Source organism: Salvia hispanica, chromosome 4, assembly GCF_023119035.1.
Source record: "Salvia hispanica cultivar TCC Black 2014 chromosome 4, UniMelb_Shisp_WGS_1.0, whole genome shotgun sequence".
Lineage (NCBI taxonomy): Eukaryota > Viridiplantae > Streptophyta > Magnoliopsida > Lamiales > Lamiaceae > Salvia > Salvia hispanica.
Genome location: NC_062968.1, coordinates 52,870,429 through 52,897,536, shown reverse-complemented (window position 1 = coordinate 52,897,536; position 27,108 = coordinate 52,870,429). Strand labels below are relative to the sequence as shown.

Below are 27,108 nucleotides of genomic sequence, written 5' to 3'. Positions count from 1 at the left end.
CTACAATAGAATAGAGCTCGGAGTTAAAATGCCACTCGAGAACAGAAGAAAGGGCGTAAAATCGTCTTCTCAGCTTGGCAAAGAGGGGGCAACTGACAGATATTTGTCGATGAGGTTGTATCATGTTCTCCCCTTGTTGCATCGACATCCAAGCGTGAACTGGTCCAATAATCTCTCCATCCCAAGAATCAGCGGATACAGGGGCGGAACTGTCAAAACGTTAACAAGAGAGAAAAAATCTAGCTCGAGATGTAGCGGGCCCAGAGCACTACTACCATCAAATTTGAATACCATACTTTCTATGGGATCATCACCCAAGGAACGAGAGGTAGCCATTCGAACTTGGGATAAAGACTCAATAGATAAAAATGAGTCGGCTGTTCTGGAACCCGGCATACTCCCACCTGTGTCAAGTCTTCAGCCTGAACGTAGTACATCATTGCATGGAGGAATCGAGCGGGCATCAGAGGGAAGTGCTTGTTTATGTATGAACACATCTCGATTTGCAACACCGAGCAAAGTATTTGGCTCTAGGAAAGACTTCATATCATCACTAAATAATCGTGTCAAAGTTGTTGCATATATTGGATCTTTAATATAGAAAGCAGATTCAAAGGAAAAAGAAGTATCATCACCATCACTTGTTTCCTTGAAGCTAGTGAATTTTTGCCGCTCAGGCAGATGAGGATGCTCACTGTCACCTGCAATAATTGGAGCTTGTTGCACAATGTGGGCTGATATTCGGCTTGTGAAATCATCATCAGACATTCTAGAGTCTGTTGAACCATCTCCACCGACACCCGCGACTATTTTGTTGCCATTCATCCCGTCTAGTTTGTAGCCAGAGCAAGGCTTCCCGTCATTAAGATTCTCAGCGTTCCCATCAATAATCTGGCCATCAAACAGTATTCTACCAACTCCGCCCATAGGCTGGCTCGCACGAGCGGCAGTGGTGGCTGAGGGGATTGCTGCAGAAGGAGCCTCTGACCAAGTTAACATATTTGAAGTGGAAGTGTGAGGCTTCTGAACAGGAGTAGCTCTCTTATACATCCCTGACCAATCGACAGTCTCATCCCTTTCTGCACGTATCCCAGAGGTAGCTGCCTGTTTGTCCAAGGTAATCAAGAGATCCACACCATTATCAGAAACGCCATATTCGGCAGGCGTGTGTCGCAAGGTTGCTACTCGCCCTTCATATGGGTCGGGGTCAAATTGCTGCTTGACTGCCAATAGAAATTCATCCCAATTCTCTCCGACATGATTGTATTTTCAGCTTGTCATCCAGTCTGACGCCGGTTGATCAAACAAGTATTTAGTAAGGTATAGCCGATCAGATAGAGGGGTGTAGCAATGGTTGTAATACCTCTGTATATTACGAATCCACTCAACGACGTTCTTACCATCGAAACGAGGAGCATCAAATCGAGGACGAGGTAAGGCCACGGGCACCGCTCATGTCGGCGGCTGTGTGAGCGACGGAGGCAATCTCCACCCGCTTGTGTCTGAAGGAATAGCAGGTGAGTCAGGCGGTTCGATCGTAGCTTTGTTGCTCACGTAATCTTCATCGAAATTTGGGTCAAAACGATGCTTGACTGCTATCAAAAAATCATTCCAGCCCTTTCCTGTGTTGTTTTCCTTCCAAAAGGTTTCCCAATCGGACGTCGGTGGGTCAAATAAGAACGTGACAAGATAGAGGCGATCAGATTCTGGAGTATAAGAGTGATTGAAGTACCTCTGGATCTTCTGAATCCAATTAGAAGTATCAGCACCTGTGAAACGAGGCGGCTCCAAGCGAGGGCGGGGACTGGACTCCCGAGTGGTGATAGCCGGTGCTGTAGTCCGAGATGGTGGTGGTTTCCACACATGCCTTGTGCCGGCGTCTCCGTAACTGGGGGGTCTGGCGGTTCTTTATGTTTGTATGTTGTAATGTTCCTGCAAGAAGCTAGGAATTCCAGCTTCCGAACCATTGATTCAGAACCAAAAAACTTGGGCGAAGGTGGGGGCTTCGAAACCATCAAATCCGGTGCTATGGTTATCGCGTGTTGAGGGGGAAGAGTAGTCAGTGAAAGCACCAATTGATAGGGTTTAAGTTCCCTATCGAGAGGTTTGTAGAGCACACGAAGATTGAACTGAGCAAAAAGATAATTCCCTAGTTGAAGTTCTAGGGTTTTCGGAACAAGAATGAGAATAGAAGTTTAATTCATATTTCTCAATGTTTTGACTCTCTAATGGACTCTAGTATATATAGAGTCCGGACCCTGCTTGATTCGACTCTACGATTTGGGAAAGAATCAAGAAGAAAACCCGAAAAGATTTACATAAATCCTATGCTAAAATACGGTAAATATCTTGCTTAAGGAGCAAGGTTTGTGCTTCAAAAATACTATAGCTAGATAAGGAAATAATTAATAAACTAACAATAAAAGATGTCGGGCCACGGCTTAGTTGATCGTTTGGGCTTGGAGCTCGAGGTCCCTATCATAAGTCCATGCCATGTGCATGACAACTCACCCCCCTTAGGGACTCAGCGTCCTCGCTGAGGTTTGCCCCACCATCGAACCGGCACCGGCTCTGATACCAAATGTAATAGCCCAGGTCGCCGCCTGCGTGATATTGTCCGCTTTGGACCATGCCGAGTGCATGCCATCCTCACGGTTTTAAAACGCGTCACACAAGAGAAAGGTATGCCAGCCCATTTATAGAGCTGTTCATTCTCCTTTCCGTCCGATGTGGGATTTGCCTAAGGTAAGTCCATGCCGTGTGCATAAAGGTTACTGTTGTTATTTGTAGCCCCGATAGTCTAACTAAATGCCTAAAGTTAAAATTGAAAATTTATAACTTGTTAAAATTTCAGTCCAATTAGTCCACGACAACTAATCTTCAACCCGAATTGAAATGATCGTAAATATAGTGGGCTGACTCAATAATTAAAATCCCATTTTAACTTTTTTCCTCAATGCTTCACTTTAATAAGTCGGTTTAACAATTAAAAAGAAACCGTTTTTAATAATTTGTTTCGTAAAAGAATCTTCCATGTTTTGAATTCGGGAAACTCATATGAATTAATAGTTCTACGATCTTAAAATCAATTCCAAATGAATTCAAAACTATTTGCGGACTCTTAGTTAGTCTTCAAAAGACAATATTGTAATTGGGCTTATATATCGCATTTGGGCCTATAAAGAACAAATTAAATTGAATAATATCAATATGAGTAGAGTAATTTATAAAATTATGTTGAATATAGAGATATGATTCTGAATATAGGAGTTTACCAGCATTTAAAAGCAAATTATCTAAGTCGAGTTTATTTTCATATTCATCGTTTTTCTTTATCATTGAGATAGATATGCCACTATAACAAAATGTAATTTTATAGATGTGCTAACATTCTTGATAGCATTATTTGTAAATTAACAAATTGAATGGCGAAAAGTGAAAAAAAAACAAGCTTTCCCTTCAAGTTCAATTTCTTGTAGTGTAGTTAAATTTTACAATATTAATTTTTCTAATCACGTAATTTCAATTTTATCAGCATAAAAACTATACCCCTTCATTGGTATATAATATAAGTATATGATGTTTTTCAGCTATATATATATATTATTCTCCACTTTAAAACCGTGCTATATATGCACCATTCAAACTCTACAATGTGCAAAGTGAATAAATTGAAATTATTACATAATTATTGAGAAAGGGATATATGAGATATAATTATGACCTATGCATTGTCTTTATGTGCATATTTCATTATTGATGCACGTATAAAATGCCAAATTTTCGTTTGTCACTCGATCAATCACCGTTTTCCACCTCCAAATAGATATTTCCATCCGTTAAAGATAAACAATGAGAGGAAATGAACATGCACACAGATTAAATTAATTAGATTGTAAAAGAAAAATCGAGGCAAACTAATTAAAGACTCCAAACACTAGAGTAGATTATTTGATTAGCACATGAAAATTTTTATTACCCATGTTTTTCTAAAATACTAAAATTTTCAGTGACATAAAAACTAATTTCCTCAGCAAATTTTCTATATATGGATTTGAAGGACGTTGGCCATAATAATAACCTTTCGTCCTCACATGATCAAATCTCTCAATAATCCAGTGACATTTCAAATAAGTTAACACACATCGTATTAAATTTTATCACTACTATTTCAATTTGCAATTAATTATTATTTGATATACATATTTTTCTTAGTAGAGACCAAGTTTCACCTGCATACGACACCATAGCAGTATATATAGACTTATTTAGGAACACGACATATATATAGGGTAAGCATTTGAAAATCAATTGCATTTGAAATTGTAAGTTTAGGCAAACAAAATTTCCCAGTAATCCAAATTTCCAAACAACAGAAACAAATTAACTCATATATTTGCATAATATTTGCAAATCCGCATGAATGCGTACAGAACTGAAAAAGAAAAATCCAACTAAGATACCTATTCTGACATGCCCATGATACAAATATTTCAATGGCCAGATTTAAAGTCATAAAAATAGCACGAAAAGTCAATCAAAACCATCAATTAGTAACACTGAAGAAAAATGTATCTTATCAACTTGACAATAAGAGTTTAACAAATGAATTATAAACCCTCCAATAGATAATGATTGACTAGCCTCACCCAATGAATTGACAACACGATTTTAATTTGACGTAATTTATAAAATTAATTGCATCAATAGTTTTTAAGTTGTTACAAACATAGCATAATACTCCTATATATAGAAAGTTATATCCTACCAATATTCATCAACTCATCAACTTTTGGAGTAAAGATGAACTTCAATTTCCTCATAGATTTCTTAACATCTTCGCTAATTGCAGCATCCATTGCGTGGGTATGCATACTTATTTCCCGAGCTCGAAAATCATCCAAACTCCCGCCGGGCCCGTACGGGCTCCCGGTTATCGGCAACATCCTCCATCTCGGCCCCAAACCCCACCGCTCCCTCGCCGAACTATCCCAGAAATACGGGCCCGTGATGTCGCTCAAGCTAGGCAGCATTACAACCGTTGTCATCACCTCAGCAGAAACCGCAAAACTCGTGCTTCAAAAACACGACTCCTCCTTCTCCAACCGAACCCTTCCGTCCGCTTCCAAAGCCCTCCGCCACCACGAGTTCTCCGTAGCGTGGCTACCCGTGGGAAGCCAGTGGCGGAAGCTGCGGAAGATATGCAGAGAGCAGATGTTTTCAGCTCCGCGGCTTGACGCCAGCGAGGGTTTGAGAAGAGAGAAGCTGCAGAAGCTGCAAGACTTCGTGGCAGAGCGCAGCGACCGCGGCGCCGCCGTGAACGTAGGAGATGCCGCGTTCACAACGGCGCTGAATCTGATGTCGGCGTCGCTGTTCTCGGTGGAGTTCGCGCGGTTCGATTCGGAGTCGTCGCAGGAGATGAAGGAGGTGGTGTGGGGAGTCATGAAAGCCGTCGGAAGCCCTAATTTGGCTGATTATTTTCCGCTGCTGAAACCGGCGGATCCGCAGGGGATTTTTAAGGCGGCGGAGTATAATTATGGGAAGCTGTTTGCGAAATTGGATGAGATAATAGACGAGAAACTGAAATCGGAGGGCGAGAAACGCGATTTGGTGGAAGCGCTTCTTGAGATCAACCGAAGAGATGAAACTCAGCTTAGCCGAGATGACATAAGACATCTCCTTCTGGTACGAATATACTCCCTCCGTCCATCATTTAAAGAGCTATTTTGACTCGGCACGGTTTTAAAAAATTGTTTGACTTTGTAAAGAAATCCTTCCATCATTTAAAGAGTTATTTTGACTCGGCACGGTTTTAAAAAATTGTTTGACTTTGTAAAGAAAGAGAAAGAGAGTATAGAATGTGAGACCCATTTAAAGTATTAGTTTTATATTGAATTGTGAGTGTAAAAAGTTGGTGGGATGTGAGATCTGCATACTAAAAGTGGAATAAAGTAAATAGTTCTATAAATCGTGTACGAACTAACATGGCAAAATGGTTCTTTAAATTGTGGACGGAGGGAGTACTACTATGATTTCTTCAAATTTTGATCTCTTTTGTCTTGATTCGGTCATTCTTATCAATAATTAAACTTGTTTGAGAATAATCTGACTATATGTTGCGTATTAACATCTGTGAATTCTAAATTTTAATAACAACGGTATGCAGGATCTATTTGTTGCAGGAACCGACACGACTTCAGGAACAGTAGAATGGGCAATGACGGAACTAATACGCAATCCTCAAAAAATGGCCAAGCTCAGGAGCGAAATAAGGAGCTTCATGTCTAAAAATGGGAAGCAACAAGTTGAAGAATCAGACATCTCATCGCTGCCATATCTGCAAGCAGTGGTGAAAGAAAACTTCAGGCTACACCCCGCAGCCCCTTTCCTAGTACCCCACAAAGCCAATTGTGATGTGGAAATAAACGACTACATCGTACCAGAAAATGCCCAGATTCTCATCAATGTGTGGGCGAGTGGCAGAGATTCCAATATCTGGAAGAATCCAAATGAATTCTTGCCGGAGAGATTCTTAAATGAAAATGACAACATAGATTTTAAGGGCAGAGATTTCGAGCTGATTCCATTTGGCGCGGGAAGAAGAATCTGCCCCGGGTTGCCATTGGCTGATCGGATGGTGCATCAGATGTTGGTGACATTTGTGGGAAATTATGAGTGGAAACTGGAAAATATGAAGCCAGAAGAAATAGATATGAATGAGAATTTTGGAATTACGCTTCAAAAGGCAGTACCTCTCAAAGCAATTCCCACCAAACTATGAGTCGACTTATATAGTTTCTATATCTACGAATATGTGACTATGTATAAATAAATGTGTACCCTATTTGAACTAGAAACATAGGTCTATGTTACTTTGTGTTTGTTTATTGTTATTATTATTTTGGTTTTATAATTAATATTATTAAAATAATTTTATTTTAATTTAGAATAATTATCAAGCTTTAATCACACAAATTTAGCATATCATTTTTTTATTTATCGAAAATTTGTTTGGAGAAAATTGCTCCACGTTGAATAATTTCCAATTCACAAATTTATGTAAACTTAAATTTATAATCACTAAATTTAGCTGAGAATTAAACAAGCTCAAAACTAATTCCAAATTGAGTAAAAGTTCTAAAAACTCAAAAGCATTTTTTCCAACAATGTCCTATATATGTGAGAGAAAATGTTCATCCATGCACACACATATTCCGAAAATAAAAACAATATTACATTTGGGCCTTTATATCATGACCGCCACCTAGAAGAGCCCAACAAATTGTTTTCCCAAAAATAACGAGATTTTTTAATACTACTGATCCGAGCTCTCTTATTAAATTACTTATTCAATGAGCATTCTCAATGTTTTCAATTTTGGAAAGGTATATGTTACATTTACCACGTACTAGTATAGAGTGTGGATTCAGAGAAAAGTGATTTTGTAACAGCATCCGGCTAGTATTATTTAATTTTATTATAAATTACTAAGGCCATATTTAGTAGTATGATGGAATGGAATGAAATTTCTATTTTTATTTTATTAATTTACATGATATGATGGAATGAATAATGGAATGAATGAAAAAGAAAAAAAAAATCCAAAGAAATTGACATTTCATTCTTATCTTCGTTCTGTTTCAGTCGGACCAAACATGACCTAACAAGTTTGGTAACAAAACTGAAACAAATTAAATCAAAATCCCATGTCACATTACTATGTGCGTATCTAATAGTAAAAAACAAGGGGTACAATTTGTACTCAACAAAATAAGATGATTAGTATATTAAGATTCTATAACTAATTATTATCGTTGTCGGGTGGTTGAAGAATGCATTTTCATAATGCAGACCTGGGTTTGATTCCTTGTTAGGGAATATTTGACTACTTGTAGTAAATTAACCTCATTTTATAGTATACGTATTACATCAAACTTTAGTTAGAGCATTCCCAACAGTTTCTCTAAAAACTTTCTTATTTCTCCCTAACTCCTGCCACATCAGCACTATAATTTATCCTCAATTTTTAGCCAACTGCTCCAATGGTTTCTCCCTTATTTCTCCCTAACTCAACATTTCATTTTTACATCATCACTAATTTAATTGTTTTATTTTTGTATATAATAAAGCTAGCTAATTTAATTTATAAGACAAAACAAATAATAGTAATAAAGTTCGTTGTATTAAACACGGGTAAACATTACAACGACGAAAATTAATAAGGGATGAGGAGAGAATGAAGAAGAGGATTCAGAATTCATTAAATATAGATGGAGAGAGAGAAAATAAATAAAGAGAGAAAAGGGATGAGGATGAGGAGAGAATGAAGAGAGAAAAGGGATGAGGATGGGGAGAGAATGAAGAGAAGGTGTGTATTTATAGGGGGAAATTAAAAAAAAAAACAAAAAATATATTTATCGCCGAATTATCGCCCACAGTGGTCGGCGATAATTCGGCGATAATCCGGCGATTTTTCGCCGGTTGGCGATAAAACGGGAGGAAAAATCGCCAAATTATCGCCGACCTCTCCCATTGGTCGGCGATAACTCGGCGATAGACGGCGAAAAAACGCCGACTTTTAGCCGGCACCATTGGAAGTGCTCTTAAATCATTTAATCTAAACTCAAACTTATCCACTATTTTTTTGCACTTATAAAATTTGAAAAAGCTATTAAGGTTGTTTAGCTAGTGTAAACCCGAAAATGAGTACTCCCCCCTGTTCCAAGTAAGATGACACATTTCTTGGGCGACACGAGATTTGATACAGTTTTATTTTGTGTGTTAAGTGAAGTAAGTAAAGTAAAAGGGAGGAAATCATGTAGAGATAATGACTTCCATTTTAGTAATAGGTCATCTTGATTGAGACAAACAAAAGAAAAATGAATAATTTTCGATGGGATGGAGAGAGATATTTATTTAAAAACCTATATTAAGATTGATTTGCAGTATCATTGGAGATATTTTCCAAATGCACTTTTAAGTTTTGCAAGACCATCCCAATTTACATTAAAACAATTTTAAATCACTTTCTAAATTATAATTTATTACATTCAAGTCCAAATCATTTCATTTTATCAAAATAAGAAAAGAAAAGGAAGAGAAATAGAAATACAACAAGAAAAAACATAGAAAAACTTATAGAAAATGAACACGCAGAAGCAGACTGTGGAAGGAAGGAAAAAGATACTCTCTTCGTCCCCAAGAATATGCACTTTTGGCCGGCACGTGTTTTATTGTAAAATTGGTAAAGTAAGAGAGGTAGAGAGGAAAAGAAAGATTAAGAGAAAAAGTAATTAAAGTATTGCTAGTGAAAAATAGTCCCACCTTATTAGAGAGAAAAGAGTTTTCAAAATTGGAAAGTGCATATTTTTTTGGGATGGACTAAAAAGTAAAGAGTGCATATTATTGTAAGACGATGAGTAAGAAATAACCTTATTAATTCCATTAATATTAGGTTAGTTAAGGATTTTGTAGGTTAGCCTAGCTATATATACACGTCTTTATTGATTAGTTAAACAAATACTATAGTACTATCCTCTCTATCTTCTATTGCCATTTTTTCATATTTTTTCATATTAGTATGTCTTTTATTAATTGTAGTATTTTATTTCAGTTTTACTATTTTTAGTAATTAATTTTACATTCCACTATAACTCATTTTCAAACACATTTTATTATAAGATTCACACATAGCTAACTTTTTCAATCCTTTTTTTTAAGTAAGTACAGAATCAAAGTGGAATTCACGAGGAAGTATTAATTATATGGTGCACAAGTTATAATTCGTTATACAACTAAAAAACACGTTTAGAGAAGTACTAGTAGTAATTATTACAATAGATTATTAAATTTTGATTATTTTTATGAGTATGTAGGAATACTTTTTTCAGTTATTTAAATTATTTAAATTATGAAATTTTTATAGAATAAGTACTACTCCCTCCGTTCTACTTTAGGAGTCCCGGTCACTTTTGCACACTCATTTTGTAAAAATCATAATAAATAGTTAAAGTGGAAAAATGATAAAATAAGAGAGAGAATAATGTTGAGAAAATTCTTTATTTTATTAAAATAATTGAAATGTTATTTATTTATTTTTATTTTACGAAAACAAATGAAATTTTAAAATAACGTAACATTGGTTAAATAAGTAAAAAAAATGTTTTTTAGTAAAAATAATATACCCTGTCAAAGTTTAATTAAATTATCTGTCGTCATCCAAATAATAACATTAGAAATAATTCAATTTATATAGTATAACATAATTTCTAGAAAAAGTAGAAATATTTTTTTTTTCTTAAGAGTAAGTTAAAAATGAAAAGAGAAAAATAAAAAAATGAAAAAAATTATTGAATTTTTAAACTAAAAGTTATTGTAATTATTTATTGCACTTTTCTAAGTCTAAATTCCTGATATTCCACAGTCATAAAGAGCTAGAAATTATAAAGTTGTGCAAAAATTTAAATCCCACTTAATTACATAGCCCATATTGGGAAGGGACCAGGCCACTACAACTTACAATTGCATGGCCCATATAACATAAATAAAAAACAACTACCTAAATTCATTCATATCCCCTAATACTAGTATATATGGAATTGTATTCCCTCAGTTCTATAGTAAGCTATCCGGATCACCTATAATTTTTCCTACGACATTCCCTACTCCACCCTCACAAACATAAAATATGATGGTGAGCCCATTACTTATGTTTGTGAGGGGTGGAGTAGGGAATGTTGTAGGGAATGTTGTAGGTGATCTGGACTGGTTAGTCATAGAGTTATTTTGCCATTTTGGTACGTTCCATAGTAATAGAGTCATTTCCCTTTTTTATTAAAAGTCAACACATTTTTCCACACATACTTTACTATCTCTTACTTTTTTCTCTCTTCATTTCTCTACCTCTTTCATTTTCTACTTTATTCTCCCTTTACTCACTTCACCTAACACAATTTTTCTTAATCTCCGTGCTGAAAAGAAACGCCTCCATTACTATGGAACGGAGAGAGAGTAGTGAATAGAGAATATACTTTTAGGTTTAAATTCAATTGTAAATGGTTAGAATAAATCACTATTTAATTGAAACTAATTAGAGAATATGTACTTTGGGTTCGGCACGAGTTTTAATGCAAAATTGGTAAAGTAAAGAGAGAGGTAGAGAAAAAAAGTAATTAAAGTATTATTAGTGGAAAATGGGTCTCACCGTTGGCCAATCGCATTGCGCCACGTAAGGCTGCTCAGCGGCACGGACGGACGAGCTGCAACGGCGGACGGACGTGTCCTTGCCAGCGGCACGGACGGACAAGCATGCCGCTGCGGATGCTCTTAGTGAGAAAAGAATTTTCAAAATTGGAAAATGTATATTCTTGTGGGACGGACTAGAAAGTAAAGAGTGCATATTCTTGTTGGAGGGAGGGAATAAGAAATAACCTTATTAATACTATTAATATTAGGTTAGTTAAGGATTTGTAGGTTAGCCTAGCTATATACACGTTTTTATTGATTAGTTAAACGAATAGTACTATTCTCTCTGTCTCCTATTACCATTATATTCCAGTTTTTCATGTTAGTATGTCTTTTATTAATTATTTTATTTCAATTATATTATTTTTGGTAATTGATTTTACATTTCATTGACTTAATTTCATTCACATTTTATTAAAAGATTCATGTACCACTAACTTTTTCAATCCATTTTTTTTTACATATTTCAAAATTTAAAAGATCAAAGTGGGATACATATCGGAGGAGGAAGGAGAAAGTACTAATTATATGGTGCAAAAGGTTATAATTCATTATACAAAAATAAAAAACAGCTAACTAATTATATGGTAAGGGACCACTACAACTTACAATTGCATGGCCCATATAGCATAATAAAAAACAGCTAACTATATTCATTCATACCCCCTAATACTAGTATATAGAATTGTATTACTATTTCCTCGATCAAAACACTGACAAAAATAAATAATTTTAAATGTAGTAATAGTAAATAACATAAGTGAAGGAGCCCTACAGATATTATTGCAAAATGCAAAGACGTGAAATGTCAACCACAAATCCAAATAAATGAGGATATGAGTCAAATCCACATATTTAATGAATTAATATGCAAGATCAATTTTTGACTTTAGTTTATTTATATGGAGTATATACAAATTTTACTATATCAATACTCATCAAATTTTTTAACTAAAGATCAAACTCATGGATATTTTAACATCTTCGATCATCCTAGCATCCATTGCATGGACATGCATACTGATTTCCCGGGCCCGAAAATTATCGAAACTACCTCCGGGCCCGTACGGGCTACCGATCATCGGCAACATCCTCCATCTCGGGCCCACACCCCACCGCTCCCTCGCCAAACTATCCCACAAATACGGGCCCGTGATGTCGCTAAAGCTAGGCAGCATTACAACCGTAGTAATCTCCTCAGCAGAAACCGCCAAACTCGTGCTTCAAAAATACGACTCCTCCTTCTCTAACCGAACCATCCCGTTGGCATCGAAAGCCCTCCGCCACGACGAGTTCTCCGTGGGGTGGCTGCCCGTCGGAAGCCAGTGGCGGAAGCTGCGGAAGATATGCAGAGAGCAGATGTTTTCGGCTCCGCGGCTTGACGCCAGCGAGGGTTTGAGGAGAGAGAAGCTGCAGAAGCTGCGCGACTTCGTGGCAAATCGCTGCGAAAGCGGAAGCGCCGTGGACGTAGGAGAGGCTGCTTTCACGACGGCGCTGAATCTGATATCGGCGTCGCTGTTTTCGGCAGAGTTCGCGCGGTTCGACTCGGAGTCGTCGCAGGAGATGAAGGAGGCGGTGTGTGGAGTAATGAAGTCCGTCGGAAGCCCCAATTTCGCCGATTATTTTCCACTGCTGAAACCAGCGGATCCGCAGGGGCTTTTGAAGGCGGCGGAGCTTAGTACAGGAATGCTGTTTGTGAAATTGGATGAGATAATAGACGAGAAACTGAAATCGAGAGGAGAGAAACGTGATTTGGTGGAAGCGCTTCTTGAGATCAACCAAAGAGATGAAGCTCAACTTAGCCGAGACGACATAAGACATCTCCTTCTGGTACTACGCTTTCTCACTAACATTTCTTAAAACTCGTATTGGATCAAAGTGGAACACATATTTAGAACGGAGGGTGTATTTTTTTTCTCCACAAATATTGTCGCACCCTATGTCCACAGTCCAGTCAATCAGAAATATTTTCTCACTCTTTTTATTTTTCTCTTTTTCCCTGTAATTGTGAATGGTTGAGCATTTTAGTGACAATATGTCTGAACCACTAAATTTTTATTTACTCCATAAAATAACATGGTAGTGTTTTTTGAGAAGCAGCTATAATTTTAAAATTAAATTGAGATATAAGAAACTTGGTTTTTTTAAAACTTTATTTACATCTTCCCTTTGCTCAATCATTCTCATAAAATTTTGTAGCATAAACTTGTTTGAAAATAATTTGTTTGGTAAACGTCTTGAATCGAATCTGTTTCATATGTTACGTACATGTCCAGATTTTTCTTTTATCTTTTTTTTGACCGTATTAACTTAATTTGAATATTTTTTGGTCTTAGAAGCGCTCTGTTTTACGTTCAAAAGTTTAATATCTCAAAATGCCTTCTTATTTTGGCTATATCTGTCAATTTAAGGCGAAAACATGAATTCATTGTATCTGATTTTTTCTCAACTTTTTTTATATATTTTGTCCTGATTAAATCATTCTTATTAACAAACTTGTTTGAGAATAATTTGTTGGGCGTACGTAATCATCTCGAACTGTGTCTCTTTTACGAATCATGTAGAGTATCTTCTTTTGTATTAACATGCGTGAATTTGGACTTAACAACAATAAAATGCAGGATCTACTCGTAGCAGGAACTGACACGTCTTCAGCAACGGTAGAATGGGCCATGACAGAATTAATACGCAACCCTCATAAAATGACCAAGCTCAGAAACGAGATCAAGAGTTTCATGTCTGAAAATGGGAAGCAGCAAGTTCAAGAATCAGACATCCCACTTCTGCCATATCTGCAAGCAGTGGTAAAAGAAACATTCAGGCTACACCCCGCAGCCCCTTTCCTACTACCCCACAAAGCCAGTTCCGATGTTGAAATAAATGGCTACATCGTACCAGCAAATGCTCAGATTCTGATCAATGTGTGGGCGAGTGGCAGAGATTCAAGAATCTGGAAGCATCCAGATGAATTCCTGCCGGAGAGATTCTTGAACGAGAATGAGGGCGTAGATTTTAAGGGTCAAGATTTTGAGCTGATTCCGTTCAGCGCGGGAAGAAGAATCTGCCCCGGATTGCCATTGGCGGATCGGATGGTACATCAGATGTTGGTGACATTTGTTGAAAATTACGAGTGGAAATTGGAAAATATGAAGCCAGAAGAAATGGACATGAATGAGAGTTTTGGAATTACTCTTCGAAAGGCAATACCTCTCAAAGCAATTCCCACCAAACTGTGATGAGTCGATAAATATAGACTATGTACAAGAGGAGTCGAACTCAGCACATCATACAATAATGTCTAAACTCATTGCCGCTAGGACAAAGGTTGTGGACTGTTTTCCCTTTATGATCTATATTACTTTTGGTGTTTGTTTATAATTATTAGGAGAATTATTTTGGTTTTATAATTAATATTATTAAACTAATTTTATTTTTAGTCTAGAAAAATTATCAAGCTTTAATCACACACAACTTTAGCATATCATTTTTTATTTTATCGAAAATTTGTTTGAAGAAAAATGCTCCGCATAGAATATTTTCCAATTCATAAATTTATGTAAAATTAAATTTATAATCGCCGTAGCTCAGAACTAAACAAGTTCAAAACTAATTCTAATTCAATAATGTCCTACGTGAGCGAAAATTTTCACGCATATATGCATACACTTATTCCGTAAAAAACTAAACTTCCTCTGTCTCAATATAGTTGAAGTATTTCTTTTGGATACGTAGTTGAGTATGAAGGGAGAAAAATATGAGAAAGAAAGAGCCCAACTAATGGTTTTCCCAAAAACAAACGAGATTTGTTTTAATACTTCCATAAATTTTGGAGAGGTATACATTACATTTTACTTGGGCAAATTATCCATACTGAATACTAATAGATTTAATATTGAAAAAAGTGAAAATAACAATAATTTTAGCTCATATTATTCATGTGCCTTAATAATAGAAACTATTTTTATTTTGGCAGGTCCCTAGTTAAAGTGTTAAACACATAAACTTTGGATATTTTTATTTTAGGACGTGAAACCCACCATTCACTAACACTATTTTCACTATCTTTTTTTTTCCTCTCTCTTAATTTACCAATTGTGCATTATAATTTGTGGCGTTTCAAAAGTTTCTGTTTTTCGTGGACGGAGGTAGTATTACGTAGTTTTAATATAAATCGCTAAGGTCATGCTTGATATAATGGAATGGTAGAATGAAATGTGATTCCTACTTTCATTCTTTTTGTTTGCTTGATATGATGAAATGAATAAAGGAATTGATGAAATTGGAAAGGAAATTTAAAGAAATTTTAACATTTCATTCAAATATATATATCTCCGTTCCATTTCATATCATTATAACAAGTACTATGTCCTAACAGGTTTGATAACAAAACTGAAAAAACTCGATCACAATTCCTAGGTTTGATAACAAAACTGAAAAAACTCGATCACAATTCCATTCACATTACTGTGTGTGTATCTAGTAGTAAAAAACAAAGGGGTGCAATTTGTACTCCAAAAATAATGAAATTAGTAGTAGTATATTAAGATTCCATAACTAACTGGTAGTATTATTCTTGTCTGGTGGTTGAAGAATGCATTTTCATAATGCAAGCATGGGTACGATTCTGTGTCAGAGCATTTTCAATTATTTGCACTAAACATAAATTTATTTTAATATAAGGGTCCATTAAATAGTGATTTTATTCTAACAATTTACAACTAAATTCAAACCTAAAAGGATATTCTACGAGAATATACTACATTTTTTTGAGTAGAAAATGAGTCTCACTTCATTAGAGATATTCATTAGAGAGAAAATAATTTTTAAAAATAAGAAATACTATATTTTTGTGAGATCCATTAAAAAAGAAAAAGTGTGTAGTATAATAAAATGCCAACACGATAGGAAGAAAAATAGGGATTGAGCGAATTTATAGGCGCTACCGTAAATGGCCTAACCATATCCTTTAACGAATTACTAGTTTAGAATTTTAGATGATCGAGAAAGTAGGTCCGTTAAATATTTTGGTGTCCGTTAAATATTTTGGTTCGCCTATTACGAATTACAATCACAACGAATATGAAATTTAATACTAGCACACAAACTATATATGTATTTTAATATCTTACTAAAAATGATATTGATATGTTTAATAGTGTACACATATGAAAATCATATTTATTGAGAAATTATTATTTTACGTAAGTAAGGTTGCGTTAGTGTGCTAACTAATTTACAGTAATAACTAGTAATTTTCAATTCTGTGTATTAAAATTATCAACATAAATACATAATTATATCAATACAACATGTAAATTTAAATATCAACACAAAGACACAAGTTTATCGAGTGTTGATATTTTTAACATACAAAATTGATATTAGCTATTATATTAGTTATTACTGTAAATTAGTTAGTATATATATTATGTGTAATAAAATGCAAACTTATATATTATACAAACTCAAAACTCCTCAACACAACTTCAACACAGTTTCAATACAATATCAACATAGTGTAAAATTTCAAGATTTTAATGTCAACACAGTATCAACACAACATCAATCATTGACTACCGTTGAAATTCTATTGACATTTTCCTGTTGATGTTTTTTTGTGATCTTTTGACATTTTATAATGGTCCAGATCATAGTTTTGAGTTTGTATAATATTTAGAGTTTTCATTTGATCACATCCCTTGTATAATTTGTGTATTTATGCAATGTGTGTGTTATGGGTGCACTATGGCAATGTATGTAGTGTGTGTGAAGTTGGGTATGTGTGTTACATATGTGTTTAGTTTAGTGTGTGCATTTTATTCGATTTCAATCATATGTTATTTGTAGTCACTAAACATAGAAATAATATATAAAGAATAATAATTGTAATTCCCTTTGTATTCACGTACTTACCAAGAACAAGAATGAAATGCAATTGTCATTCCATTTTTTTTTTCAGTTCATGTCCATAATCATTTTATTCTCTCCTTATTGCATTCCATCGTACCAAAAAGTCAAAAACGATCTAATAACCTTATTAATTCTCTTAATATTAGGTTAGTTAAAGGATTAGTGGGCTAGCCTATATACTCGTTTTTATTGATTAGTAAAACTAATACTATTAATTACTGTAATACAGTATGTTAACAAGTTATAATTCATTATACAACTAACAAAAACACGTTTAGATAAATAGTACTAGTAATTAATAAAATATAGAAAAAAAGAGAAAAAATATTGAATTTTTAAACTAAAAATTGTTGTAATTATTCATGACACTTTCAAGTCAAAATTTGCCATTATTAGAGCTATCTTCAACCATACGCCAAAACTCATTTTTTTGGTGTAGACAATTTCTCCAACCGTACATCAAACCCAAATCCATTTTTGGGGTTTTCAATGGAATAACATCAAATATGGTGTTATTGCAAAATATTTGTGAGACAAAAACTCAAAAATAGTGTAAAATTTGAATATGAAGTAAATGATTGGAATAAAACTAATTTTTTATATGACGTATATTCAAAAATGAGTTTGAGTTTGTCGTAAATGATTGGAGATGGCCTTATAAAGTGCTAGAAATTCGCAAAATTGAATTATGGTCCTAGTAAAAATTTAAAGCCCACTTAATTGCATGGCCCATATTGAGTGAGGGACCACTACAACGTTCAATTGCTTGGCCCATCAAATACAGTCAACTAAATTCAGTAAAAATTTAAAACCACTTAATTGCATGGCCCATATTGGAGAGCTATAGTTTTAAAAATTAATGATTTTAGATGTAATATTGGAATTTTGGAAATAAAGCAAGTGAAGCAGCCCTACAGATATTATTGCAAAATATACAAATACGTTACATGTAATTATTTTTATATATAAAAATTTTACTCAGCAAATTTTTATAACTATAGATCAAACTTCAATTTAGGCATGGATTTTTTAACATCTTCGGTCATCCTAGCATCCATTGCATGGATATGCGTGCTGATTTCCCGGGCCCAAAAAGTATCGAAACTTCCTCCGGGCCCGTATGGGCTCCCGATCATTGGCAACATCCTCCAACTCGGGCCCAAACCCCACCACTCCCTCGCCAAACTATCCCAGAAATACGGGCCCGTGATGTCGCTGAAGCTGGGCAGCATCACAACCGTAGTTTTCTCCTCAGCTGAAACCGCCAAACTCGTGCTTCAAACACACGACTCTTCCTTCTCCAGCCGAAGCGCCCCGGTGGCATCGAAAGCCCTCCGCCACGACGAGTTCTCCGTGGGGTGGCTGCCCGCCGGAAGCCAGTGGCGGAAGCTGCGGAAGATATGCAAAGAGCAGATGTTTTCGGCTCCACGGCTTGACGCCAGCGAGGATCTCAGGAGAGAGAAGCTGCAGAAGCTGCGCGATTACCTGGCGGAGCGGTGCGAGCGCGGCATCGCCGTGGACTTAGGAGAGGCGGCTTTCACAACGACGCTGAATCTGATGTCGGCGTCGCTGTTCTCGGCGGAGTTCGCGCGGTTCGATTCGGAATTGTCGCAGGAGATGAAGGAGGTTATCTCGAGAGTCGTAAAATCCGTCTCCACGCCCAATTTAGCCGATTATTTTCCGGTGCTGAAAGCAGTTGATCCGCAGGGAATTTTCAAGGAAACGGAGCTTAATGTTGGAAAGCTGTTTGCTAAATTGGATGAGATAATCGACGAGAAACTGAGATCGGGGGGCGACAAACGAGATTTGGTGGAAGCGCTTCTTGAAATCAACCGAACTGATGAAGCTCTACTTAGCCGAGACGACATAAGACATCTCCTTTTGGTACGCTCATTTTTATCAATAATTAAACTACTAGTTTTGTATGTTACGTATCTTGTTTTGTATTAACGAGTGTGAGTTCTTAACGTTAACAAACAACAACAATGGTATGCAGGATCTGCTTGTAGCAGGAACCGATACGACTTCAGGGACAGTGGAATGGACGATGACAGAACTGATACGCAACCCTCAAAAAATGGCCAAGCTCAGAAACGAAATAAGGAGCTTCATGTCTGAAAATGGGAAGCAACAAGTTCAAGAATCAGACATCCCACTCCTGCCATATCTGCAGGCAGTGGTGAAAGAAAACTTCAGGCTACACCCCGCAAACCCCTTCCTAGTACCCCACAAAGCCAATTGCGATGTGGAAATTAGCGGCTACATCGTACCAAAAAATGCCCAGATTTTCGTCAATTTGTGGGCGAGTGGGAGAGATTCCAAAATCTGGAGGAATCCAAATGAGTTCTTGCCGGAGAGATTCTTGAACGAGAATAACAACGTAGATTTTAAAGGCAGAGATTTTGAGCTGATTCCATTTGGCTCGGGAAGAAGAATGTGCCCCGGATTGCCGTTGGCCGATCGGATGGTGCATCAAATGTTGGTGACATTTGTGGGAAATTATGATTGGAAACTTGAAAATATGAAGCCAGAAGAAATGGACATGAATGAGAATTTCGGAGTTACTCTTGAAAAGGCGATACCTCTCAAAGCAATTCCCATCAAAGTGTGAGACTATGTGTCGACAAACATAGAATATAAAAGTGTAGTACTCCTTCCGTCCCATTCAAGATGACCACCTTTCCTTTTTTGTTTGTCCCTGTCAAGATGACCACTTTCTAATTTTGGAAATAACCTCCTCTTTGCTCCCTCCTCATTAAAATAATTCAACTACATTTTTTCTCTCTACTTTATTCCATCTAACAACACTTCCTAAAATCACGTGCTACTCAAGAATGTGGTCATCTTGAGTGGGACAGAAAGAGTATAATGAGTGCATATGTTATAATGTTTTCACAATATAATCTAGAAAACTCTATATTACTTTTGGTGGTGTTGTTTATTGTTATTGTTATTTTTGTTTTATAATAAATAAGTATATTAAAATAATTTTTATTTTAATCTAGAATAACTATCGAGCCTTGATCAGACAACTTTAGCATATAATTTTTTTTATTTAACAGAAATTTGTTTGGAGAAAAATACTATAATTATCTACGTTTCCAGAAGTCCAATTTACCTCTTTCCACTTTAGGTAAATAAAACCACCATTTAATTAAATCATTGCACTCACGTTATATTAAATATTCAATATATAAAAGTGATGTCTAAATCCACTAACTCATTTCTCTAATTTTTTCATAATGAATCAAATAATTTATTATAACTCGTACTAAATTAAAATAAGATTATAATCGACTGACGGAAGAGAGAGCACTAAAAAAACAATAATATTAGACATGGGCCTCGATATCATGACCGCAAAGGACCCAACTAATGTTTTTCCCAAAAATAAATGAGATCTTTTACTACGAGATCTGGACCGCAATATCATGACCAGAAAAGGCCCCACTAGTATATTCCCAAAAATATAGTATGTGATTTTTTAATACTATTTGTATCACGCTTATGTATAAATTAATATATTTTTAACATATTGATGTTCAATTTTAAATTAATTAAACAAATTAGAATCAATATTAACCATGAACAATACGAGTAATAATTTTAGTTATATGAGAATCAAAAATCTATACAAATCAAACATTGAAGCATAATAAATTTGAAACAAATCATATAATATAATGTTTAAACATTAAATCATGGAGTATGAAGATAAAAATCTATCACAATAAAGAATTAAACACAATGAATAATTACTCATCAATTTTAAAACTTCTTTATACACTACTTTAACTTAAAATTAAAATCAATCTCATCATTATAAACTAAAACCTTCAATTCTTCACAATTTGTCACTCTTCAAAAGAACTCGTAGGTAAAGCTACCGGCCTCACCTAAAACTACAATAAAAATAAGGAACAAAATCAATTTGCAATGCACAAAATTAATAATCAATATGTATTAAAACGATCATCCGTACAGCAAAGCATAATTAGATGTATAAGACTAATGAAAGTACACAATCGAACAATTCACACCACATAATTTTGTGGAGGCTTCCCTAGCCATCCAAATCAAGAATATAAAGCTATAGTAACTACAAATTAACATCAATCAAAGTGACAAATAGAGAATAAAAGTATTTATTTACCTGGGAATGAGAGACAGAGGTGAATATGTCTACTGTGTGAGAATATATATAGCATAAATGATTCCAGAATGTAACCAAAAAGCGCCAATAAGAAGCAAATCCAAAATTCAACCTGTTAATTTCACTAAAATCAAATATAAATATAGTAGTAATTATATACTATCAAATTAAAGAAAAGAATATTAATTAGAAAGAGAAATAGAAGTAACCCATAGCCAAACTTGAGGAAAACACCGAGTGGAGGAAGAAGAATAGCCACGATAATGTCGATAAAAGTTGTTGTTACTCGGTGGAAGAAGAATAGCCACGATAATGTCTATAAAAGTTGTTGTTCCCATTTTCCTTTTCTCTCCCTCTCTCTTTTTTTTAAATTTCCAAGAAGAAGAAAATAGAAATGTAGAAACGTTTAGGAAAGAAATTGAATCAAATTATCTTTGCTAACCTCCCACTCACTCATATATATATATGAAATATGGGAAATTAATCTCCACTAATAAGAAGAATCTCCACTAATAAAAAAAAACGTGGAAAACCAACTAAGACAATTACATTGCTAAAATAACAAAGTTGACATGATCATTTAGCGGTTTATATTTACATATGTATAAGAATTATATATTTATTTGAATTCATTTCTGAATTTTATATTAATTACATTTACATCCCTTAATATAAAATGATTATTTAAAACGTCTCAAAACTCCCTTTTTTATATAGTATATAGATTTAGATAGCACTAATATGAACTCCGTGCTATGCATGACCCTCCCTATCTTTACAAATTACACAGAGTTAAGTTGTCAGTAATTAATTGAATTGATAATAGTAATATCTTAAATCACAATTATATATAATAACTGTCATAATGAAAAATAATATTATTATACAAAGTGAGGTAGATATATACTGGGACCTACACTAACATCATCTTCAATAATAACGCAAAACTAATTAATACAATACGAAAATTTTAAATTGTTGTAAATAATTTATCTTACTTCCAAGTTGAAATTACTAAATATGCCACTATTATCAACACAAGTAGAAAGTCTAGAATTGTGCAAAATCATAATACAATACGAAAATAAAAATTGTTGTAAATAATTTATCTTACTTCCAAGTCGAAAATACTAAATATGCCACTATTATCAACACAAGTAGAAAGTCTAGAATTGTGCAAAATCATAATACTCTCTCCTTGAATAAAAGATAATTTTGACTAAATAAATAATTGTGAAGTTGGGTATGTGCGTTACATAGTTGTTTAGCAAGTGTGCATTTTATTGGATTTCAGTCATATGTTATTGTAGTTACTAAATATAGAAATAAAATATAAAAGAATAACGATTTCATTCCATTTGTATTTCATCTGCTTACAAAGCACACCAATGAAGTACAATTGTCATTACATTCCTTTCTCCATTCCATTCTCATTACCATTTTATTTTCTTCTTATTTCATTCCATCCTACCAAAAACAATGTAATAACCTTATTAATTCTCTTAATATTAGGTTAGTTAAGGATTAGTGGGCTAGCCTATACACACGTTTTTATTGATTAGTAAAACTAATACTACAGTATGTTAACAAGTTATAATTCATTATACAACTAAAAAAATTAAGTTTAGATAAATAGTAGTAATTAATAAAATAGAAAAAGGAGAAAAAATATTGAATTTATAAACTAAAAATTGTTGTAAGTATTCATCACACTTTCAAGTCGAAATTCGCCACTATTATAAAGAGCATGAAATCCGCAATATTCAATTATAGTCCTAGTAAAAATATAAAACCCACTTAATTGCATGGCCATATTGAGTGAGGGACCACTACAACGTTCAATTGCATGGCCCATAATATAAGCAAAATACAGTCAACTAAATTCAGCAAAAATTTAAAACCACTTAATTGCATGGCCCATATTGCAAAGCTATAGTTTTAAAAATAAATGATTTTTTTAGCTGTAATATTGGAAATAACATAACTGAAGCAGCCCTAGAGATATTATTGCAAAAATACAAAGACGTTAAATGTAAATTTTATTTTTATATATAAAGATTTTACTCAGCAAATTTTTTAACTATAGATCAAAGTCATGGATTTTTTAACATCTTCGGTCATCCTAGCATCCATTGCATGGATATGCATGCTGATTTCCCGGGCCCGAAAAGTATCGAAACTTCCTCCGGGCCCGTACGGGCTCCCGATCATCGGCAACATCCTCCAACTCGGGCCCAAACCCCACCACTCCCTCGCCAAACTATCCCGCAAATACGGGCCCGTGATGTCGCTGAAGCTGGGCAGCATCACGACCGTAGTAATCTCCTCAGCAGAAACCGCCAAACTCGTGCTTCAAAAACACGACTCTTCCTTCTCCAATCGAACCGTCCTGTCAGCCATCACAGCCCTCCGCCACCACGAGTTCTCGGTGGGGTGGCTGCCCGTCGGAAACCAGTGGCGGAAGCTGCGGAAGATATGCAAAGAGCAGATGTTTTCGGCTCCGCGGCTGGACGCCAGCGAGGGTCTGAGGAGAGAGAAGCTGCAGAAGCTGCAGGACTACCTGGCGGAGCGGTGCGAGCGCGGCACCGCCGTGGACGTAGGAGAGGCGGCTTTCACGACGGCGCTGAATCTGATGTCGGCGTCGCTGTTCTCGGCGGAGTTCGTGCAGTTCGGTTCGGAGACGTCGCAGGAGATGAAGGAGGCTATCTCGAGCGTTGTAAAATCCATTGGCAGGCCCAATTTAGCCGATTATTTTCCGGTGCTGAAAGCAGTGGATCCGCAGGGGATTTACAAGGAAACGGAGCTTAATGTTGGAAGGCTGTTTGTGAAATTGGATGAGATAATAGACGAGAAACTGAGATCGAGAGGAGAGAAACGTGATTTGGTGGAAGTGCTTCTTGAGATCCACCGACGAGATGAAGCTCAGCTTAGCCGAGATGACATAAGACATCTTCTTCTGGTACGAATTTACTATTAAGGTCTCTTCAAATTTTTTGATCCCTTTTGTTTTGAGAATAATTTGTTTGGCGTAATCATCTCTAACTATATGTTGCGTATTAACATGCATGAATTCTAAATTTTGACAACAACGGTATGCAGGATCTACTCGTAGCAGGAACCGATACGACTTCAGGAACAATGGAATGGGCAATGACGGAACTAATACGCAATCCTCAAAAAATGGTCAAGCTCAGAAACGAAATCAGGAGCTTCATGTCTGAAAGTGGGAAGCAGCAAATTGAAGAATCAGACATCTCATCGCTGTCATATCTGCAAGCAGTGGTGAAAGAAAACTTCAGACTACACCCCGCAGCCCCTTTCCTAGTACCCCACAAAGCCAATTGCGATGTGGAAATTAACGGCTACATCATACCAAAAAATGCCCAGATTTTCGTCAATGTGTGGGCGAGTGGGAGAGATTCCAAAATCTGGAAGAATCCAGATGAGTTCTTGCCGGAGAGATTCTTGAACGAGAATGACAATATAGATTTTAAGGGCAGAGATTTTGAGCTGATTCCATTTGGCTCGGGAAGAAGAATGTGCCCCGGATTGCCGTTGGCCGATCGGATGGTGCATCAGATGTTGGTGACATTTGTGGGAAATTATGATTGGAAACTTGAAAATATGAAGCCAGAAGAAATGGATATGAATGAGAATTTCGGAATTACTCTTGAAAAGGCAATACCTCTCAAAGCAATTCCCATCAAAGTGTGAGACTATGACTCGACAAATATAGAATATAAAAGTATGGTATAATAAGTGCATATGTTATAATGTTTTCATCATATGATCTAGAAAACTGGGTGTTACTTTTGGTGGTGTTGTTTATTGTTATTGTAATTTTTGTTTTATAATAAATGTATATTAAAACAAATTTTATTTTAATCTAGAATAATTATCGAGCCTTGATCACAAAACTTTAGCATATCATTTTTTTTATTTACCGTAAATTTGTTTGGAGAAAAATGCTATAATTATCCGCGTTTCCAGAAGTCCAATTTACCTCTTTCCATTTTAGGTAAAAACTCACCATTCAATTAAATCATTGTTTTCACATTTATATTAAATATTCAATATATAAAAGTGATGTCTAAATCCACTAACCCATTTTCCCATTTTTCTTTATAAAGTCAAATAATTTATTAAAATTCGTGCCGAATCAAAATAAGATTATAATCGGCTGACGGAAGAGAGAACACTAAATTGATTAAATTTTTAAAAAAACTCAAAACTAAAAATGTCCAACGGGAGTGAAAATGTTCATGCATGCATATACATTAGGGGTGGCAAATCATGCGTGTCGGATCGTTATCGTGTCGACACGAACACGACCCGTTAAGAAAATTCCAAACACGAACACGGACACGACCCGCTATCCTTAGACATGAACACGACACGAATACGACACGAACCCATTAATGACACGAACCACTTCGGGTCAACACGACACGATAACAACACGTATTGGAAAGTGATTAAATATTTAAATGAGATATGACTGTATGAGGTTATGAGAGTCAATTTAATAATTATTGAAAAATTAAAATAATAAAAATTAATAATATTAAAAAATTATTTGTTAACGGATAACACGAATACGACACGAACACAACACGAAATTTTCGTGTCCTTAACGGGTCGATCCGATAAGAACACGAACCCAATAAGCTCCGACCCAAATCCATTAATTTTGTGCCGATTCGTGTCGTATTATCGTGTCGTGTCAAAAATTATAACCCTAATACATATATTCTAAAAAACCAATACTATTAGACTTGGGCCTCAATATCATGACCGTAAATGGCCCAACTAATGTTTTTCCCAAAAATAAATGAGATCTTTTACTACTAGATCTGGACCGCAATCATGATCGGAAATGGCCCCACTAGTGTCATCCCAAAAATATAGTAATGTGATTTTTTAATACTACTACTCCCTCCATCCCACATTATTTGAGATATATTACCTCTATCCCTGAAAATTTGATACATATTATCATTTCGGTCCGTCCCTGAAAATTTGATACACTTCACTTTTACCATTTTTGATAGTGGACCTCATATTCCACTAACTCATTCCTACTCATATTTTATTATAAAACTAATACTTTAAAAGTAGGACCCACATCCCACCAACTTTTTCAACTCACTTTCCATTACATTTCTTAAAACCCGTGTCGGGTCAAAGTGTAGCAAATTTTGGGGGACGGAGGTAGTATTTTTTTGGCACGAGATTTAAGAAAGTTGTGTTTAATGAGTTAAATAAAATAAAATAAAATAGAAGAGAGAATAAAGTAAGAGAAATGAGAGAGGGTAAAGTAAAAGAAAAAAAATAAAGTTGGTGTGATTAGATGTTTTGTTTTTAGTCAGAAAAAGAAATGACTCAAGTAACTTGGTACAACCCAAAATAAATACTCCCTCCGTCCCAAGATAAGTGACCTACTTCTTTTGGGCATGGGATTTAAGGAATGATATTTAAATAAGTTAAAATGGAGAGAGTAAAGTATGAGAGAAGGAAAAGTAGAGGAGAAAAGAGAGAATAAAGTAGGTGGAGAATAAAGTAAGAGAGATGACTTTTTGCTAAAAATGGAAATAGATCACTTATAGTGGGACACCTCAAAAAGGAATACAAGTCACTTATCTTGGGACGGAGGGAGTACGACTCAAGTAACTTTATTGGGACGGAGAGAATATTAGATAGCACTAATATGAACTCCGTGCTATGCATGACCCTCCCTATTTTTACACTAAGTTAAGTTGTCAATTAATTAATTGAATTGAAAATAGTACTCCATCCGTCCC

General features: G+C 35.3%; 4 protein-coding genes across 4 annotated transcripts; all 4 read left to right on the top strand.

Moving 5' to 3' along the window:
- The first annotated feature begins 4,762 nt into the window (after positions 1–4,762).
- LOC125218458 (cytochrome P450 76T24-like) lies at positions 4,763–6,913 on the top strand. The gene is made up of 2 exons (XM_048120129.1): positions 4,763–5,685; positions 6,167–6,913. The coding sequence occupies exons 1-2, from the start codon at positions 4,804–4,806 to the stop codon at positions 6,779–6,781; spliced, it is 1,497 nt and encodes a 498-aa protein (XP_047976086.1). The 5' UTR covers positions 4,763–4,803; the 3' UTR covers positions 6,782–6,913.
- Positions 6,914–12,195: 5,282 nt separating this feature from the next.
- On the top strand, positions 12,196–14,625 carry LOC125220008 (cytochrome P450 76T24-like). The gene is made up of 2 exons (XM_048122116.1): positions 12,196–13,074; positions 13,866–14,625. Exons 1-2 carry the CDS (start codon positions 12,211–12,213, stop codon positions 14,478–14,480), a joined length of 1,479 nt encoding a protein of 492 aa, XP_047978073.1. The 5' UTR covers positions 12,196–12,210; the 3' UTR covers positions 14,481–14,625.
- Positions 14,626–18,167: 3,542 nt separating this feature from the next.
- Positions 18,168–20,079, top strand: LOC125218978 (cytochrome P450 76T24-like). Its single transcript, XM_048120811.1, has 2 exons — positions 18,168–19,038; positions 19,151–20,079. The coding sequence occupies exons 1-2, from the start codon at positions 18,175–18,177 to the stop codon at positions 19,763–19,765; spliced, it is 1,479 nt and encodes a 492-aa protein (XP_047976768.1). The 5' UTR covers positions 18,168–18,174; the 3' UTR covers positions 19,766–20,079.
- Positions 20,080–23,402: 3,323 nt separating this feature from the next.
- On the top strand, positions 23,403–25,185 carry LOC125218979 (cytochrome P450 76T24-like). The gene is made up of 2 exons (XM_048120813.1): positions 23,403–24,266; positions 24,407–25,185. The coding sequence occupies exons 1-2, from the start codon at positions 23,403–23,405 to the stop codon at positions 25,019–25,021; spliced, it is 1,479 nt and encodes a 492-aa protein (XP_047976770.1). The 3' UTR covers positions 25,022–25,185.
- Positions 25,186–27,108: the final 1,923 nt, after the last annotated feature.